At 40.6% G+C, this 19,551-nt stretch overlaps 1 protein-coding gene across 1 annotated transcript; it reads left to right on the forward strand.

Annotated features, from left to right (window-relative positions):
- Positions 1-3,109: 3,109 nt before the first annotated feature.
- LOC144043800 (insulin-like growth factor-binding protein 3) lies at positions 3,110-18,097 on the forward strand. Its single transcript, XM_077557783.1, has 4 exons — positions 3,110-3,485; positions 6,398-6,639; positions 8,496-8,615; positions 15,382-18,097. Exons 1-4 carry the CDS (start codon positions 3,110-3,112, stop codon positions 15,505-15,507), a joined length of 864 nt encoding a protein of 287 aa, XP_077413909.1. The 3' UTR covers positions 15,508-18,097.
- Positions 18,098-19,551: the final 1,454 nt, after the last annotated feature.

The raw sequence follows: 19,551 nt of genomic DNA on the forward strand, positions 1-19,551 counted from the left end.
TTCCGATTCGCTGTTCGACAAACATCAAGCCATTAATTATTTGATTCGTCGCCGTGGATGGACTGGGCATTTGGGAAAATGCACATTATTTTCCTCTCTAGAAAGTTATGGAGATTTTAGACAAATCTCTGCCCATGGATTTTGGAATGACCTTTCGTTAAATATTAGACAACCTCCCTCTTTAGCAACTCTTAAAACACATCTTTGTTCCTTGGCGTTTGACTCGGCATGAGACTCATTCATTGTTTCAATGTTTTATGGTGCCTGCTGTACTTCGTTATTCATTTATTTATTTTATTTACTTACTTGTGTTATTTTATTGACTTATTCCTTAACCCACTTAAGATAATTATTAACTTAGTGTTATTTTTGTTTTACCTGTCTCTATTCCATGACTGATTTTTACTCCATGTACAACACTTCGTATAAAATTAAATTCCGAATTGAATAGTTTTTGGTGACGTCAAATGACGTCATAAACACAGTTGTGATTTTGCCGACCGTCAAGTGCACAATTGAGTGAGCTCGGTTTATTTATTAGGAACGGCAACTGTGTCCAGCTGTCAGCATCAAGAGTGCAAATCATCACGTCGATTAGACTTTGAAAAGTAGTCCGATGACTCTAGCTGCACCCGCTAGCACCGTTAGCACGCTAACGCTGTAGATGCCCTAAACACTGGCAACAGGCTCGGTGCAATACAATGTCAGCGTAATTAAGTCTTTTTTTTAATGCCCTTAATTGGTGATCGAATGTGATTTCTGTACGAAGTTGTTTTGTTGACGTTGGTCGCAATTGTTCACGCCGGCAATAAGAACGGCAAAGACACGTTGCGCAGGACGAGTCAAGTCATCCGTTGCGCCGCGGCCCGCGCCTGACAAAACGCTTCCGGGAACAACTTCAAAATAAAAGCGTTCATTGGCATTGCGCTCCACATATTACTTGGTATGGGGAGGTTTATTTTGAAGTTGGCCTTCTCTCCGCATTGGCGGTGTTTTGCCAGACGTGTTAAATATGTCAAATGTTGACTTCTCTAGATTTGTCATTGCGCTATTGGCTCTTACGCCGGAAATCCGGTACTGTGCCGGAGTACTTTAAACCCTGCTGATGACTGATAAACAAATCAGAATTTGTTATCGCTTAGTAGCTACAACTATTAAATAATGCCTGTCAAGCGGTTTTATAAACTGATGGCTTGTGCCTACAGCAGTGTTGTAGTTAGACCACTTTTTAAGTGTCTTCGTCTCATCTCGGAATTGAAGGCATATTTATTCGGTCTTGTCTCTGTGTCAGAATTTGTTTTTGTTGGAAGCGTAATGAGGGGAAAAAAAGAAACAGGTCTCGTTCTGTTTTACGCGTGTGTGTGTGATTTTTCTTTGATAGCTATATAGGCCTACAGTCTTGTTCTTGTCTTGGTCTCATTCTATCTATATATAAATATCTCGATATATAGTCTTGGTCTCAGATTGCATGGTGACAGTGAATGAATGAGCATCTGTAGGTTAAATCTTTGTTGATATTTTTTCCCTCTGTGGTTTTATTTGTTTTTAAGAATGAATATTTCAATTTACACGCCACATCACTCGGACTCCCTTAAAAAAAACATGTATATTAACAAACAAATAAATGCAAAAATCAAATGTGAATATATGACAGTGATTCATAAAAGTTTCCATTGCTGGAGCCTACCCAGCTGACTTTAAACGGCAAGCGGGGCTACTTCCTGTCTGGACCGGTCACCAGCCAATCGCAGGGCACATAGACATAACAACCAGTTCACTCACATTCACACCTGAGGACAATTTCAAGTCTTTAATTAACTAAACGTGAATGTTTTTGGAATGAAACAACCTCATAAAATTACGACTGAATATATAAATGACACCATATTTTGTAGCAGTAGTATTTTATTTATTTTTTATTATGTATCTAGTGTTTTAGTATATTTCATCAAATGTATTTTTAGATATGACATTTATTGTTTGTATTATATAAGTATTAATGTATTTTATTTTATTTTACAGTGAATTATGGAATATTATACGTTTATCATGCTTGCTTCAGTTGTCCTGTTTTTTATTCAGATTGCTTCACAATTATATAGAATACAATAATTTTATTTGAAATAATGCTGTAATAACTTATTTCCCAATGCAGTGTTGCCCTAATACTCCTTTGTATTTTCTTTGATGTAATCCGAAGTATAATGTCGACTACTATACACGTACCGGTATATTTATACGAGGTGTGTCAGAAACGTTCCAGCACTACAGTCAAAAAAATAAAATAAAACCATTGCATATTCAAACTATATACTAGTTTCCCCCTTTAGTTTCACACTTCCAGGATGCTCTGCAGCTTCTCGACCAGGAACTGTCAGATGCTCAAGATATTGTGAGCAGGAGAGCTGTCCTTGGTGAAGCAGCCATGAGTTGTTCTGCCACAACTGTCGCCTTTTTTTGTGCACAAAAAAACAAACAAACCAGCAAATGTCACACAGAATCTTTTGTCGCTTTTCCAGGGGAAATTACTTGCAGAAAACAGTCAATTTATCATTTGTGCCACAAGTAGCAAAGGGTCAAAACTTTTGGGGCCTGACTAGACCAGACAACAAAGGATCATTGAACCCGTCACTCACATACATACTTACTGGCTCATATTTGGCGCCCCCTGTGGACGACTTTGTGTACATGCGCGACTAAAACACAAGACGCAGTTGATTCGCAAATGAAATAATTATGCACAATACATAATAATGCAGTTTGCCTTTTGCTTAGGGAAATAAAATAAAATAAAAATATTTTTTAATGATAATGGATTCTAGTTGCTTTTTAAATGCTAAATCTCAGTTGGAGGTTAAGAAATAATAGTGGAGTTCTAAAAAAAAAAAAATAGATAGTCCATGTATAGCTATTTGAGTAATAAAGTCTATAGACACAGTGCATTGCTGTGATTAGAAATGGCAGAGTGCAGTGGAGGCTATTCATCAGTGGAGTTCCACGGGGGGAGTGACTACTGTTCCAGGGTCTATATATTGGGATGTTTTGTGCGGTGGATTTACGTGAATGAGAGCGCAGAAGGAGTCACCGCGGCAGGATTACACACCCCACCATGGATTCGTGCTTCCGCGCACTTTGCGTGACTTTCGTGCTGGTGTCTTTTGGCCGCGGGTCAGGTGCGCTGGGCCCGGTGATCAGGTGCGAGCCGTGCGACGATGGCGCGCGCCTCTCCTGCAAGCCCCTGCCCAAGGACTGCTCCGAGAGGGTCCGAGAGCCGGGCTGCGGCTGCTGCCTGACGTGCGCGCTCAGCTTCGGCCAGCCTTGCGGCGTGTACACGGGCAGATGCGGTGCCGGGCTCTCCTGCCAGCACCAGCCCGGCGAGACCAGACCTCTGCAGGCGCTCCTGGAGGGACGAGGGGTCTGCGCCAACGCCACGACCACTCGACGGCTCGCGGAGAGACCGACGCCTCCTGTCAATGAACTGCCAGGTATGCGTGCACCTTGATTACTCATCACGCTCGCTTTAACGGCGTGCATGCGCGCACACTGGCGTGCATTGAGGACTTTGGAACGGCGCGCAAAATGAGCACAGGGTTGTCTTTATGGCTCATACTGGACCTTTATAGGCTACTAATTAAGTGTTGGGGGGTGAGGGACAAGAGGGTCTTCAATGTGAGCTCAAAAAGTAAGAATGTTACTCGTTCAACTCTAGGCATGGACTGAAATTGAATGTCACATTTTGCGGGGAATATATTAGATGGCATTTGATGAAAAACTATACTGATTATATTATATTGATTAGCTGGCGACCAGTATAGGCTGTATACCCTAACCCGTGACCCCAATGAGGAAAGGTGCATTGGATGGATGATGGACAGCTCAGAATGAGACTTTTACTTTACTTTTATCATATTATCATCATTGTACTCTAAAATATGCCATATCTTGTGGTACACTCAAAGCTAAGGCTTGGCATGTGGCTTGTACATTTTAAGATCCATCCAAGGACCAGGATGAGGCCAATAATAATTCCTATAGGTGTGCATTAGTGCAGTGGTTTATGTAAATGGGGGTGTGTGAAGGCACATCCAGCAGGGTGAGATTTTAAAATGCGCTCTAAAAACAGTTGGGTCAAAAGTAACTCAAATGGACCGATCCACTTTATGGGTCAATTTGACCAACTTTTTGGGTTATTTTATACAAAATGACCCAATTTTTTGACCCACGTAAAGGTGACCAATATTTAAGAGTTGTTTTACACGAAAAGACTATAATGTTTTTACCCAAAGTTGGGTCAAATTGACCCAAGTAGAGGATCGGTCCATTTTTTACCCATAGTTGGGTTATTTTTGACCCAACTGTTTTTAGAGTGTGTATTTAAAGATGTGCAAAAAAAAAAAAAAAAAGATCCTCTATGAAGCCCAAGCCCAAGTGTCTCACTACTTCTCAGTTCAGTGAAACAATTCAAAGTTCAGATTTGACAGTTGGTTGGACAGTTGTCATGTCTTACTGGTAATTATTAGCAGATCTATTTTTATTTCAAATTAAGGTAATGGTTTCTTCTCAAGAACAGATCTTTACTTTGTTCTCAAAGGAGGGCACTTTGTTGATAATTTTTACGAGCGCAAATCTTTATTTAAAATGTTATTTTTTCTTAATTATTTTAATTATATATTTTATTTCCAAATACAGTAATACAAGAGATTCCAATACAAATGGAGTTCCAAAGTTGAACAAATCAGACACTGATGGCACAGCACTCAGTTTTAAACATTCATGTATTTTTGTAAATTGAATCACTATGTGTTTTATCACTGGAGTGATCATCTCAAATGCTTTGTATGAACAGTATTGTGGTAGTTTGGGACTTAGAAATGGACTATTATCTCAATATGACTTGTCAACAATGGGACTGTCCTAAATCATAAGCCTAATGGGGTGCATTGGTATAATGTTGTAACTCGGGGGTTATCCATTGAATTACAGCATGGATTGCATGTAGGGCTGACCGAAACCTTTTCTGCCCTGGAACTATACCTTGGGGAACTAAAAGCTTGCTCCGCAGCGGTCCCATAATTAGTAGTTTGGGGATTAGATTAGAACGCTTACCACAGTATGGCTTCACAATGGGGCAGACCCCAGGAAATGCATCACTGTAAAAAATTAAAAAATAAAAATACACATAACAAAAAATAGAGTAATATTTACTTGAAAAAAACTAGCTACGTTTTTTTCACTCAGAAATTCTAAGTACATTTTACAAGGAGAGTTTTGAGTACATTTTATCATTATTAAAAACAAAAACAAAAAACACCCGAGCCATGCTACACTTGCCATTTGTCACTATCCTGCATTGCTGGTGTGTTCAGAATAAAATAAAAAACACACAAATTGGGCCCAAAAGGGACCGACCCAACTTACTTGGTTATTAAAAAAAATTAAAAAATTAAAAAAAATGGACCAATGAGTAACACACAAAGCAACCCATAATAATTGGGTTGCTTTGTGGGTTATTAGTTACATTTGACTGACCCAACTTTTTGAGTTATTTAACCCAAAAAGTTGGGTAAAATACAAAAACTTTTTGGGTTTTATAATTCAAAAAGTTGGGTCAGTTAATTTTTGACCCAATTCAATTGTGTTATTCAGTTAACCCCAAAAGTTAACTTTTTGAGTTATTTAACCCCATAAGTTGGGTCGGTTCTTTTTTTTTTTTCTTTTTTTTTTCCCCCAATTCAATTGGGTTCTTAAATTAGCCTGAACAGTTGGGTCAAATAAATAACCCATAAATCAACCCCCTAAAAAGTGGGTTGCTTTGTGAGTTTATCATTTAATTTCAGTCAACTTTTTGGGTTTAATAACTGGAAAAGTTAGGTCGGTCCATTCTTGACCCAATTTGGGTTATTTTTGACCCAACTATTTTTAGTGTGGTCTCTTGGCGGTACAAGGGTTCTGTCTGACACCATCAATATAAAAACACACTGCATGGGTGGCGTGGCTCAGGTGGTAGAGTGGCTGTCTCCCAACTTGAAGGTTTGTTCCTCAACCTTTACATACCTTTTCTTTTTTTAATTAACTGGTAAAAGGTACTCACAACTTTCCCTGTAAAATGTATTTAGAATTTTTGAGTGAAAAAACTTGACATATTTTTTTTTTTTTAAGTAAATATTACTTTTTTTCTTTTTTTTACAGTGCCCTTGACACTTTAACTACTGTAACTATAATAAGTACTTTAGATTGTACCTTTAGGGACTGACACCGATTAAACCGCTTAGCATGTCAGAGTTTTTCCATACGGCTAAAAACAATTATACCCAACAGTATTTGAATGTGTGTGCTTGTGTCTGCAACCAAAACACAGCACAGTGAACAACCACGTGCTCTTTCAAAACACTGGCAGAGACCATCGAAACTCAGGACGAGGAGCACAACTCTACCAGCGCCGTCCTCCAGAAGACGCACAGCAGACCCACGGGACCCGTGCGACCTCCGCTTAACGCCTTCCTGCCCTCTGCCAAGGCTGAAATCCTACGACGGGAGAAGCAAAAGCGAATTAAAAGCTTTAAAATGGAGGAAGTGCCCGGACCACTCCTGACAGACCAACAGAACTTCTCCCTCGAGATCAAACCGGAGCCTGAGTATGTAAGTACCACAACCAATAGTTTCCTTCCTCTGGAGTTGGAATGTTTTTCTCCTCTCTTCCTCTCTCGCTCTCTCACTCTGTGTTTTGGTGTTTTTCCTCTTCCTGCGGGTGATGAAATGTTTTGGGGGAAGCGTGCTGAAGGTTGGCAGGCGCCGTGACCAACAGAATGGCATGACAGCGAGCGGGGACCGTGGCCCTGCGGCTGACCCGGGTCAGGCGGTTGTTTGACCACAAGGCGTCCGCGTGCCGGCTGCGCCGAGAGCCAACGGATGATGGATTGGTTGGCTCGAGCGCCTGTTGGGAAGCCCTGCTACTATTTCCATCTCCTCTTTTGGCCGGAGACGTGAACGCACACGAGAACTGGGCTTTGGCTGCATGGTCGCTTTAATTAGCGACCAGAGTACTTGGAGCTTAGGACAGGCCTTTTTGGCCCGACTTTTAAGCTTCCCCCTTCCCACATCCATCCATCAATTTCCTATACCGCTTATGCTGTGTCAGGGGAGCCCATCCCAGTGGATTTAGGGCGAGAGGCGGGGTACATCTTGTTCTGGTCGCAAGTCAACATTACAGGAAATTGAATTATGGAGTTTGTGTGGCTGAAAACGGATTTTTAAGGCTTTGTTCACATTTGCCGTGTTGGGTTGGATTAAAACAAACTCTTGTTGCTGTACTAGTTATTTTAGCAAGATTGATCCCAACAAGCAGTTCAGATCATCTTAAGTGAGAACTATGCACATCCCAAAGACCAAAAGTTAACCAGAGTTAAAAACATAGGAAAAGTAACACTAATGGAAGACATTATTTTTGTTTGCAATTGGTCAGATATTAAGTTTAGGATGTGACTTTCAAGAACGGGTTGTGATCAGAGTACTAGAGTGGAAACATAACAGTCCATACCAAATCAAATCTCTTACCTGGATAAAAAAAGCTCTTCATCAATTGACTGCATTGATTAGACTTGTGATCGGCAACCTGTGGCTCTGGAGCCACATCTGGCTCTTTAGTCCCTCTCCTGTGGCTCCCTGTGGATCTCTAGAAAAAAGTAGACTATATATATATATATATATATATATATATATATATGTATTAACATTTTTTTCAGGTTAAATATTCTTTGAATAAATTAATAATTTAGATTTTAAAAATTCATAATTAAATATAAATTTTAGTCAGGTTAAAATTTTTTTAAGTTGTCAGAAAAAGAACGATAAAAGGTAGATAAAAAAAGTTTTTAAAAATGTCCAAAAGGAAGAGGAAAATCAGAAAATTCATATAAAATGTCTGTGAAATTGAAAACAAATGTCAGAGAATTTAATAACAAGCTAGAAAAGAAACTGTTCAAAAAGTAATCATAAAATGTTCAAAAAACAAAAAAAGAAATCCCAAAAATGACCATAAAATGGCTTTGGAATACCCCCATACCACCCTTCACCCCCCCCCCCCAAAAAAAAAAACAAAAAACAAAAAAAACAAACAAACTATAAACTGTCCAAAAACGAAAGAAGAAATCTTGAAAATGACCATAAAAAATACATCAAATAGCAACAAACAAAAAGAAGATAAAAGGCAGAATTGAAACATTTAAAAGTAGCTATGAAAATGTACAAAAAAATAATTCCCCAAAATTGGTCACTGAGAATGCTTACTCAAAAAATATATATATATATATATATATATCGGATTTCACCCCAAAAAATCGTAATGGAGCATTAAGCCCTGCAGTGTGAATGTAGCCTTATTTTAGTATCTTAAATGTCTTACTTGAGCCATAACTGAACATGAACAGACAATTATTGACACACAACAATTTTAGTACGAATTTACCGTAACTGCTTGCGTCTTCTTTTGTGCGCAGGGTCCCTGTCGGCGAGAGATCGAGAGCATCCTCAGCAGCCTCAAGATTACAGACATCCTCAACCCGCGAGGTTTCCGTATACCCAACTGCGACAAAAAGGGCTTTTATAAGAAAAAGCAGGTAGGGAACATGAGCACAATCGTTGCTGGTGGTCGGGTGTCATCAATGAATTTTCACACTGCCTTTAAAACAAGGGTGTCCAAACCCCCCCCGAGGGCCACATACAGAAAAATCGAAGGATGCAAGGGCCACTTTGAAGATTTTTTTACATTTATTTTTCAAGCACACCAAAATCAGTCAATCAAAAAATTATGCAATGTTTAACATTCTAGTGTTGTTTTGGAAAAACTGCTCCCTGAACAGCTTTCCAAATGGCAAATAGTTTCCGATTTGCCAATATTTTTGGATGGTCGGACCCTAAGCCACCTGAATAACAACAGCAGCCGAATCCCATCTCTACATTCATACATTCTCTACAAAAACAGGAGCAATCTGTCAAAAGCTGACCTTTTTTGTTACTTGGCAGTCGTTCATGTGATATTTTCACAATTCGGACCTTGACAGAGTAGAATTTTGTCATATATATATATATATATATAGATAGATAGATAGATATAGAAAAAGACTATATATATTTCTTGTCTAACTGTAAACAATTCATTTGCATATATAGAAAGGCTCTAAAGTATATCAAACAAATAGTAGCATATGTAATTTTTAGTATATATATATATATATATATATATATATATATATATATATATATATATATATATATATATATATATATATATATATATATATATATATATATATATATATATATATATATATATATATATATATATATATATATATATATTGCAGGCTACTTAAAATGGATAGAGGACCACAAATAGTCTGGACACCACTGCTTTAACAGAAAAGTTAACCATAAACATTTGACAATAACATGTTATATGTGACCTCACTAGTCTAAACATGACATTCATTAATGTTAAATTTGTGGAATATGACTTATGCAGCAAAATCCAGCCGTTTCTATCCATCTCAGGGGGCGGCCATTTTGCCACTTGCTGTTGACTGAAGATGACAATGTTGCTCAGGGCTCATGCTGCATTCGAGGAAGGTCGGAAGTTGGATTTATCCCACTTGGATTGTCCCAGTTCCGACCTGAAAGCGTTCAACAAGAAAGTAAACAACCAAAATGGCGGATAGAGATAATTATTTTATTTCCGCGGGAATTTTTCTAGTTTTATTTTGGTCCTCAAAACACATTTTGACTTCCAGCAAACTTCCCTTTTCACAATTTATTCATGTATTTATTTCATAAGCATTCCATACAGTTCCGTAGTTAACCGTACAATTTCATGTGTTACGTGAAGTTATGTCAAATATTTATCAATGAAGCAAACTATCTAGTTTTATACTCGAGTAAATTGCGTTTTACCATTAGCGGTGTGTGTTGCCAAAGGGGTCGCCATTGTTGATGTCACGAGGCGCGTGGGGTGGACGACCCAAATGTAGAAAAGCGCAGGCGAGGAGGCAGAGGCGAAGTCCGAAAAGTCTTGCTAAATTCAGCCAAACCAAAAAGGCAAACCAGGTACTAAATTTCACCAAAAACTAATTTCAACAAAGTCCAATTCAAGAGCAAACAAATACCGCGGGGGAAAAGGGCTTAATTACAGACTAGGAACAAAAAGGGAAACATGACAAGGGGATGACAGACTGACAGCAACAAACAAACAATGGATCAATAAAAAAAGACTTACCTTGTTGGCTCCCGTCTTGTTCAGACCGGCAGCCCAAATATAATTTTTAGTCCATCCAGATTGAATGTGGATGGCTCTTTTGTAGTCTGAACAGTCACAAAGCACATGAAATACGATTTTTGCGGGACGGATTAAAATGGAAAATGGGTTTCATATACGATTTGGACAGGATGCGCGTCTAAGTCTGATCAGCTCGAAACACTCAGAACGGATTTGACTGTCGTTGTCTACGCGTGCAAAACTAATGCGCCCGCGCTGTCAACGTCCAATCGGTTCACTGCCAGGCTGTATCCTCGCATGCTCCGCAGTCAATCGCCTTGACGGCTCCCGTCATGCTCAACCGGAAGTATAGTGACAGTTTACATTACTTGCGCTGAAGCCGGTCTCGCTACCCCGTCACATCTTCACATGCGCAACCGGAAATAGCAAACTAGTGTCATAGCCATGGATATATGGTCGTTAAAAATATATATATATAAAAAATAAAAGAAAGAAAAATAAAAGAAAACCGCTTAACGCGCTTGCAAGGAACTGGAAGTACGGCTCGGTAAACCGCGTCATATGACGTCAAACACTACACGCGCTTAGTTGGGCGCCGCCTCCGTTCAACGTCGTCGCTACAGCAACGTGTCAGATGGGTCAATAATGTGGCTCAGTCTGAACAGGGCCAGATCGGATTTGGACACTTGCTAAAAATGGTCTGGACAGTCAGCCCACCATCAGGCACCATCCACACGAAAGCCAGTTTCAATGTATCCGTTCGTCCAGACAATGGCGCGGTTTCAGAGCTTGAAACCGATCACTTTTGAAACCGGGCTCCAGAGTGGAAAGATTTAAAAAACGCACTCCCGTACGCGTCCGTCTGGACATTATATGCAGGATACTCCTCCAGTGATGACGTAATGGTCGCAGCTCGATGACGCATTGTCGTAGATTGATGACGTATGCGCCAATTCTTGCGCGACTGCGCGCGAACAACAACAATGGCGGATAGCCGTGTCGTAGTCGTTTTGCGCAGCAAAATATTTTGCTTCTTTATTCCCACGTTCAACAAGCGGTGTTGTACTTGAATCACCCGCCATTGTCACTTCTCCTGTGTTTGTCTTTTTCATGTTGTTGTGATACACGCAACGCCATGTTTGTTGTGTAGATTGCAATAAAGTTAGTAAAAAAAAAGTGTTTGTCTTCTTCGCTGATTCTTCTTCTACGCTTTCCGATACTCCCAGACCTGGCATATACATTACAGCCGTTAAACGTCGGCAGGGTCTTCTTTAGGATACACGCAAGTATTGAAATGCTTCTGTGTGTGCGAGATTTGTTTGAGGAACAAAGCTTTGCTTTCGTCTGGTCGGGGCCTAAATATATCAACACTAACTGACATGACGAGACACAGCTGGGCAAGACACAAGTGGCAGGCGGCACTGATTGGTTGACACACGAGGAAGGTCAGGCAAACACAGGCGGATCACATAAAGCTTGACGAGACAAGGGAAGGACACAAAGACAACATAAAAAAACAGATGACACAAACACCCAAAACTAAACAAAAACCCAACCCCACAAAACCGAAACATGGCAGTTGAGTGACGTCACATTGTAGTCGGTCGGTGAAATCTGGGTACTTTTTTTTCCGACTTTGCAAGTGGGATTTCCGATTTCAAGGGGCGTTCCCGTACACACTTCCTGGTTTGAAGTCGGAAAAGTTTGACATCCCATTTTGCTCAAATGCAGCATCAGGCAACGGGCAATAACACAGCTCACCTGTTTTCTGAAGCTGAGCTGTGATTGGTTGTTACCTGAGCAACTGTGATGTCATCTTCAGTCGACAGCAAGTGGCAAAATGGCCACATTCTGATATTGATAAAAACTGCTGGATTTTGCTGTTTAACTCATATTCCACTCACACAATATTAACCAGAATACCTTATTTACACTAGTGGGGCTGCATAGAACATTATTGTCAAGAAATATAAATTAATTTTGAGTTAATTTAAAGTTCCTTTAATGCCACAATTTTTTTTTAATGACTGCCCCTTATACTTGGAAAGCCTGTACTGGGGGAATTCCAGTCGCAACGTAGCAGACATGTCCACGTCAAAATTTAGCAGTACTAAATTTAATATTAATGCATATATTTGTGGAGATGGGGTCAAGTTGTATTTTACAATTTTCAAAATGTGCAGAATTTCACAAGTTACTGGATGTTAAAGATTAGATAGCTCTTAATGTGAAAAGAAAAATGCATTGAGCTGCCACATATGTCTTACAAATGCAATTATGCCATCTAGTGGCGGAAAAATGACCTCAACACAAATCAATATCACCTGTTGCAATATTCGAGGTACAGTACATGCTGCTGCCTTTCATGCAGATCGTGTGCGTTCAATTCCTGGCTTGTGCCCCAATACCCAGTGGCTGGTCCATGAGTTGGTTGCGTCAGGAAAGGCTCCCGACGTAAAAACTGTGCCAAACGAATTAGTGACTCTCTGTGGCAAGTGCAGATGGAACAAGCCGAAAGTTGCAACAACAACACTCGTAAGGCTGTTTTGAGGTTCCAAAATAGGTCAGTTCAAAACATAAACAGCCCCTAAGCGCTGTATTACTTCTAAAGAGCAAGCCCAAATGTCTTACTTATTGCAGGCTGCATTAATAGAGATTCAATCCCAACTGCAGTGACTCAAACTGTGGGCCTCCAGCATCCCAATTATAGACGTGAATCTGTCCTCCTGTATTCATCGGTAGTTATTAGAGCCTCATCATTGCACCGCCACACCAGTGAGGTAGACCCCGAGCCACTGGCACTGGAGACTGCGACCACAGGAGCCCAAACCCCAGTGCCGTTGCCTGGCTGGGACGACGCTCGGGAACCTTCCCAGCGAGACAGACGTCAAGGTGGCTGCCGGCACCCGACGTCCTCACCCCATAATTGCCGGACTTTTGAGAAGCGGTCCCAGAAATAGAGTGGCGGGCGGGCGGCCATGCCCCCGCCATCCCACCCCTCCCGCATCCCTCGCGCAAGCGGCTCAGCCCACAACGGGGTTGTAATAAATGAGCGGTTCTGACGCGTTCATATGGAGGCACTTAGGGCGCTGCTGCGTCACTTTTCTTATTGCACAGCGCGGCGCTCCTGCTTAATGGACGTGCTCTCCTTTGACCCGCAATCATCTCAAAAGCAGTCAGGCTCATTGTCTTTGTTTATGCAGAGTGGATGCGATGCAGTGCAGTGCGCGGTGTGCACGCAGGCCTCCGGGTGCTTCCTTTCATGTGGTTGGCTCTAATTTGGACATGCGCATAATGTGGAGCCAAACCATCCCTTAATAGCAATAAATGTCCCCTTAGAGACATTTTGCTATTTTTACACTCTTAAAAAAAATATCTAACTGAGAAGATCTGTTAACACCACTTGATTTAATATATAAATGCAAGTTAAATAAATGTAATTTATTGATTTAGATAAACTTTCTAAGCTGCTAGTTGCAAAATCAAGTAGATGTAATTACCATCATTTTTATTTATATCTCATGTCATGTACACTCAAAATTCACTGTGGGTCGGCTGAAAAGAAATTTAAGTTGGCATAACTTCATAAACTTGATAATTTTTCTCAACATTGACTCCATTTTGATGATTTACTCCCACAATGCCTTTCACCATGTTCAAGATGTAAATACGTCTCTTTAATGTATTTACGAAGTGACTTATAGTGTTTTAGGGTATTTTCTACTTCTATTGTATTCCTTTTTTATTTGTTAGTTTTACATTAAACACATACGTGAGGGACCCACCATTACTTATATGAAGTGTCTGCTGTTTACTTAAGTGTCTTGCTTACTACTGTATTTCACAGGGAGTGAACTGTAGCTGCTAATCATGTTGTAATGTGCTTCTGAGTTTGGAATGCCACTTTTGTACGTGTTTGACAGAGTAACTGATGGAATAATTTTAATCACAACTGTAGTTTAATTACTTGTATTGACAAAGCTATGTGAAAACGCTCGTAATGAAGACAAGAAGCTAAAGTAGCCTAGCATACTTCAAAGCTAAAGTACAAGTAGCCTAGCCTCGCTAAAGTAGCCTAGCCTACTTGCACTTGAAAATATGGGAAAGTCAGTTGTCGTAATGCCTTTATTGAGTTGCCAACTTAAAAATGTGTCCTTATGATAGCAGTTATTAAATAAGCAGTACTTGATTATATTTTACTAAAGAGGAAAAGCGATTTCATCCAAAGTAATATCATTTGTTGGTTCAACACCATTCAAAGTAGCCTAGCGTACTTTAAAGCTAAAGTACAAGTAGCCTAGCCTAGCTAAAGTAGCCTAGCCTACTTGCATTTCAAAATATGGGAAAGTCAGTTGTCGTAATGCATTTTTTGAGTTGCCAACTAAGAAATGTATCCTTATGCGAACAGTTATTAAATAAGCAGTACTTGATAACATTTTACTGAAGAGGAAAAGTAATATAATTTGTTGGTTCAACACCATTCAAATAAGTTGTCACAACTACGAATGACTAATGGAAACTGTTGCATTGATTTTTTTAAATTTATTTATCTTTTTTAAGGCAAAATATTGTTTTTAGAGTGTGATGAAGCGTGCTGTGATGCAGGCACACAACTTCCATCCCGATCGGCAACGAACACTTGCATGTTTTACTAGAGCGGGGGTTGACCTTTAGTAAAATTGGCAATAAAATAACAGCCCTCGGGTTGCTCCACGCAGACTCTGTAAGTCATTTGTAGTACCCATAATTTGGAGCTGTGGGGTATAATCAGCAACAGATGATTCGTGCTGCCACCGGCTCCTGAAAATAGATCTGGGTTCTCAGTTGTTCACGAAGGTCCCTAAGCAAATATTTGAGCAGGTTTCTGTTTACCTTTAAGGCCTCTATATGTGTGCGTAACAGGAGGTGGACCATAAAAGTTGCTGAAAATACCACAGCGCGCCGCGCGGCCAAGGCTGCGTCCACTCAAGCACAATCTGCCCATTAATGCCTCTTAACTATTGCCGTTCTCCTTCATTGACTAAAGTGGCCCGTTAGCCATAATGCCGCACATTCAACTAGTTTATTTTTTTGTGTACATTTAGCCTCACCTTGTCCCTCCTCTTCACTCGCAGTGCCGACCATCCAAGGGCAGAAAGCGAGGCTTCTGTTGGTGTGTGGACAAATACGGGCAGCCCTTGCCAGGTTTCGATGGGAAGGAGCGAGGAGTAGCCCGGCACTTCAGCTCGCAGAGCCAATAGGAGCCCAAACGGCTAAAAATCTGTAAACAAGCAGAGACACTGAGGATATTGGGAGAGAGCCGATATGTGGACGTTTGCTCTCTCTATCTGCGGGACCTTTTTATACAAGGAACAAGATGGATTCTTCATGAACATTTCTGACAAAGAAGAGCCGAGCGATTGATGTCCAAAGATGATGGAACTCACAGTTGTGCTGCCATAATAATAATACTAATTATTATTATGAACCTCCTAGCAGCCATGAGTGATCACTGATCAGTGGTCACAATTTTTTCGGTGAATCGTCAAAATCATCAAAGTCCGATGACATCCCAAATGTCCATCTGGCAAGAATACCTTCTTCCATTCGCGCCCTATTTGGACAAATTCACTAGTTAGTATTGGACCAAGTATGAGCTGTGGAACTGGACTAAAATGGCTTCTTCATGCCAAAATGGCCGACTCGCTATTCAGCTCTTAAGATTTGTTTGTATATATCAAATTTTGCATCGATGGGCTGAACATTTCTAATTTCCCTAATGAATTGTTTGGTGTGTGTTCATTTTCAACACCCCAAAAATACCAACATTTTCACCAGAATTCAAGCACATGGAAAAATTGGTGAGTTTTCAAGCATGTCAAGCTTTCAAAAAAATGAATTCAAAGCGGAAGCCAAGTCAAAAATGTTCTGTACAATAATTTGTTGTGTGCGGCCCACTAGTCTAAACATAATCTGATTAACTCATTCATACCCTCCATTCCTGTCTGTTTTACTGGATTTTGACTGTTTTTGCAAGGTCCACACAATATTGAACTGTCAAACGATTACATTTTTTTCACATCTTAGAATTCTGATTAATGGCTTAAAAAAAGGCTTTTATTATCAACATTTTTTTCCCGCCAAATTTGAAGAGCACCAGTTATGTGTTCATTCTTTTGATATTTAATGTTATGAGGATGTCTTCAACATTTTTTTTGATCCACTGCACACGCTCATCCTCCTCTTTTTCTAATCAGTTGATTACTTGCATGATTTAAAATGAAAAAAAAAATATGACCCCAATATTTTGACATGAACAAAAATTCTAAATGTGATACGCAAACATTTATTTAATGCTTGTAATTATGTCTATTGCTCAAACAAAACCTGTGCTACCTTAAATTTAGCCATCCGCTGTCACGTTAAAGGGTAATCTATGGTCAAAATTAAAAGTGTGATTAATCTGCGTTAATTAATAATGAATACAATATTTTTTTGTGATTAATGAATCAGTTAACGCTTTAACTTTGACAGCACTAGTTCTATTGCTATAAAAACATGAAACCTACCAAAAGAAAGATTAGAGTCTCTTCTTTTATTGAGGGAAAAAGTATATTTGCATCTGTTTCCATTTTGCAGCAATTAGCACGAGATCATAGCTAGATTTCTTTCATCATTCACAAACCTGTTGAAAAAAAAAAGAGCTTGTTTCAACATGGCCCTGGCTGATCTCTTATACTCTACGCTGCCACCTGCTGGCCGTTTTTTTGTAATAACTACCATTGCTTTTAAGCTCTTCAGGTCAGAAGTTGGATCACAGCCTTCTTTAAACTCTAGCATAAAAAAAAGTATAAATACATTTTTTGGGAGTGAAGGACAAAGCATTAAAAACGTATTTATACGTTTTGGGGTTTGAATGAGTTTTAATATTGCATTTGTTGAACATGATATAAGACAGCAAAATCCGCCCGTTTTTAATCCATCTCAGGGGGCGGACATTTTGCCACTTGATTTTGACAGAAAATGACAGTTGCTCAGGGCTTATGTGACGACCAGTCATGGCTCAGCTTGTGAAAGTCACATGACCAAACTCAGAAAACAGGTGAGCCGCGATTGGTCGTTACCTGAGCTCTGAGCAGCTGTGATGTCATTTTCAGTTGACAACCAGTGACAAAATGGCCTCTCCCTGTGATAGATAAAAACGGGTGGATTTTGCGGCTTAATTCCTATTCCACAAACGCAACATTAACCAGAATACCGTGTTTAGACTAGTGGGTGCACATGGAACTTACAGTATTAAGATTTAAAAATAATAATAATTCTTGACTTCCACTTTTATAACATCAATTCCATAAATGCCTTTGCGCTGCCTGCTGCTTTGGCCCTAATAATAATTACAAATGTGCATTTGCATTCATTCTCCAGAGGAAGCTTACACTACTCAGGGAGTCAGCCTGTCCAATGCATACCACATCACATCAGTTAGCACAGAAATTAGCATGATGGTTTCTTATTAACTTATTTAATCAGCATATGATAAGAATTAGAAAAAAGGCTGCAACTCCTTATTTCTTGTAGCCGTTGTTTTGGTCAGGGGCCCAAAATAGGATCCAGGCACATTTTTATTGGATCGCTATTTAAATATTGAACAAGCGCACAATTTCTTTCTTCCAAAATACTGTCTGCTCATGTTATTATTGGTTTATACTATGTTAATTTTATGGATGTATATTTGTGCTGAAAACATTTGGGAAACCCTGTGTGAGGTTAATATGTCGTTTGCATGTACAGTACGTACAAGGCAACTCTCAAAGGTCTATTTTTACTTAATAAAGGCACAAGGAAACTATGCATGTTGTGTATTTTAATGTCTTGTTTGTTAAATTCCTTTTGTGGGATTGTTTGTGAACTCAATCACTAGTAACATTTGTAACCAATAAATACAATGAGATTTTGTGACTACTGTACAACAAAACACTTCATGTTTAAAAAGATACAAGACTTATAAGTCATTTTCCAGTATTGCATTAAGCATTATGTACAAAGAGTAAAAAATGCAAATATCTTTGGCATCATATTTCCTGAATTTTCTTTTAAACCGATGATGTATCAAAAATAACAGAGGCCATGGAAAACGACTTTACGGACGGCTTCGATGAAATTCTGGTCCATCATCCGGCGTCTCAGAAGAGGAAAGCAGTGCACCATTAACACTGGAGATGGGCTGCTGCTGACCTCGACTCGGGACGCCGTGAATCGGTGGGGAGAATACTTCGAAGACCTCCTCAATTCCACTGACACGTCTTCCTTTGAGGAAGCAGGTTCTGGGGACTCTGAGGTGGGCCCCCTATCTCTGGGGTCGAAGTCCCTGAGGTGGTTGGAAAGCTCCTCGGTGGCAGGGCCCCGGGGGTGGATGAGATCCGCCCGGAGTTCCTAAAGGCTCTCGTGGTTGACACGCCTCTACAACATCGCGTGTACATCGGGGACAGTGCCTCTGGATTGGCAGACCGGGGTGGTGGTCCCCCTTTTTAAGAAGGGGGACCGGAGGGTGTGTTCCAACTATAGAGGGATCACACTCCTCAGCCTCCCTGGTAAGGTCTATTCAGGGGTGCTGGAGAGGAGGGTCCGTCAGAAAGTCGAATCTCGGATTCAGGAGGAGCAGTGTGGTTTTCGTCCCGGCCGTGGAACAGTGGACCAGCTCTACACCCTCGGCAGGGTCCTCGAGGGTGCATGGGAGTTCGCCCAACCATGTCAGTTGTGGATTTGGAGAAGGCATTTGACCGTGTCCTTCGGGGAGTCCTGTGGGGGGTGTTTCGGGAGTACGGGGTACCGAGCCCCCTGGTGCGGGCTGTTCGGTCCCTGTACGACCGGTGTCAGAGTTTGGTCCGCATTGCCAGAATTTGTTTCCAGTGAGGGTTGGACTCCGCCAAAGTTGCCCTTTGTTACCGATTTTGTTCATAACATTTATGGACAGAATTTCTAGGCGCAGCCAAGGCATTGAGGGGGTCTGGTTTGGTGGCCTCAACATTGCATCTCTGCTTTTTGCAGATGATGTGGTGCTGTTGGCTTCTTTAAGCCGTGATCTCCAACTCTCGCTGGAGTAGTTTGCAGCCGAGTATGAAGCGGGACCATGGTCCTCAGTGGCAAAAGGGTGAAGTGCCCTCTCCTGGTTGGGGATGAGATCCTGCCCCAAGTGGAGGAGTTCAAGTATCTTGGGGTCTTGTTCATGAGTGAGGGTAGGTTGGAGCAAGAACGACAGGCGGATCGGTGCAGCGTCTGCAGTGATGCGGGCTCTGTATCGGTCC

Source organism: Vanacampus margaritifer, chromosome 2 (genome assembly GCF_051991255.1).
Source record: "Vanacampus margaritifer isolate UIUO_Vmar chromosome 2, RoL_Vmar_1.0, whole genome shotgun sequence".
Lineage (NCBI taxonomy): Eukaryota > Metazoa > Chordata > Actinopteri > Syngnathiformes > Syngnathidae > Vanacampus > Vanacampus margaritifer.

Coding starts and splice junctions, on each gene's coding strand:
- LOC144043800 (XM_077557783.1), top strand. CDS start 3,110: ATGGATTCGTGCTTCCGCGCACTTTGCGTGACTTTCGTGCTGGTGTCT. Junction 3,486..6,397: donor TCCTGTCAATGAACTGCCAG/GTATGCGTGCAC, acceptor AAACACTGGCAG/AGACCATCGAAACTCAGGAC. Junction 8,616..15,381: donor GCTTTTATAAGAAAAAGCAG/GTAGGGAACATG, acceptor CTTCACTCGCAG/TGCCGACCATCCAAGGGCAG.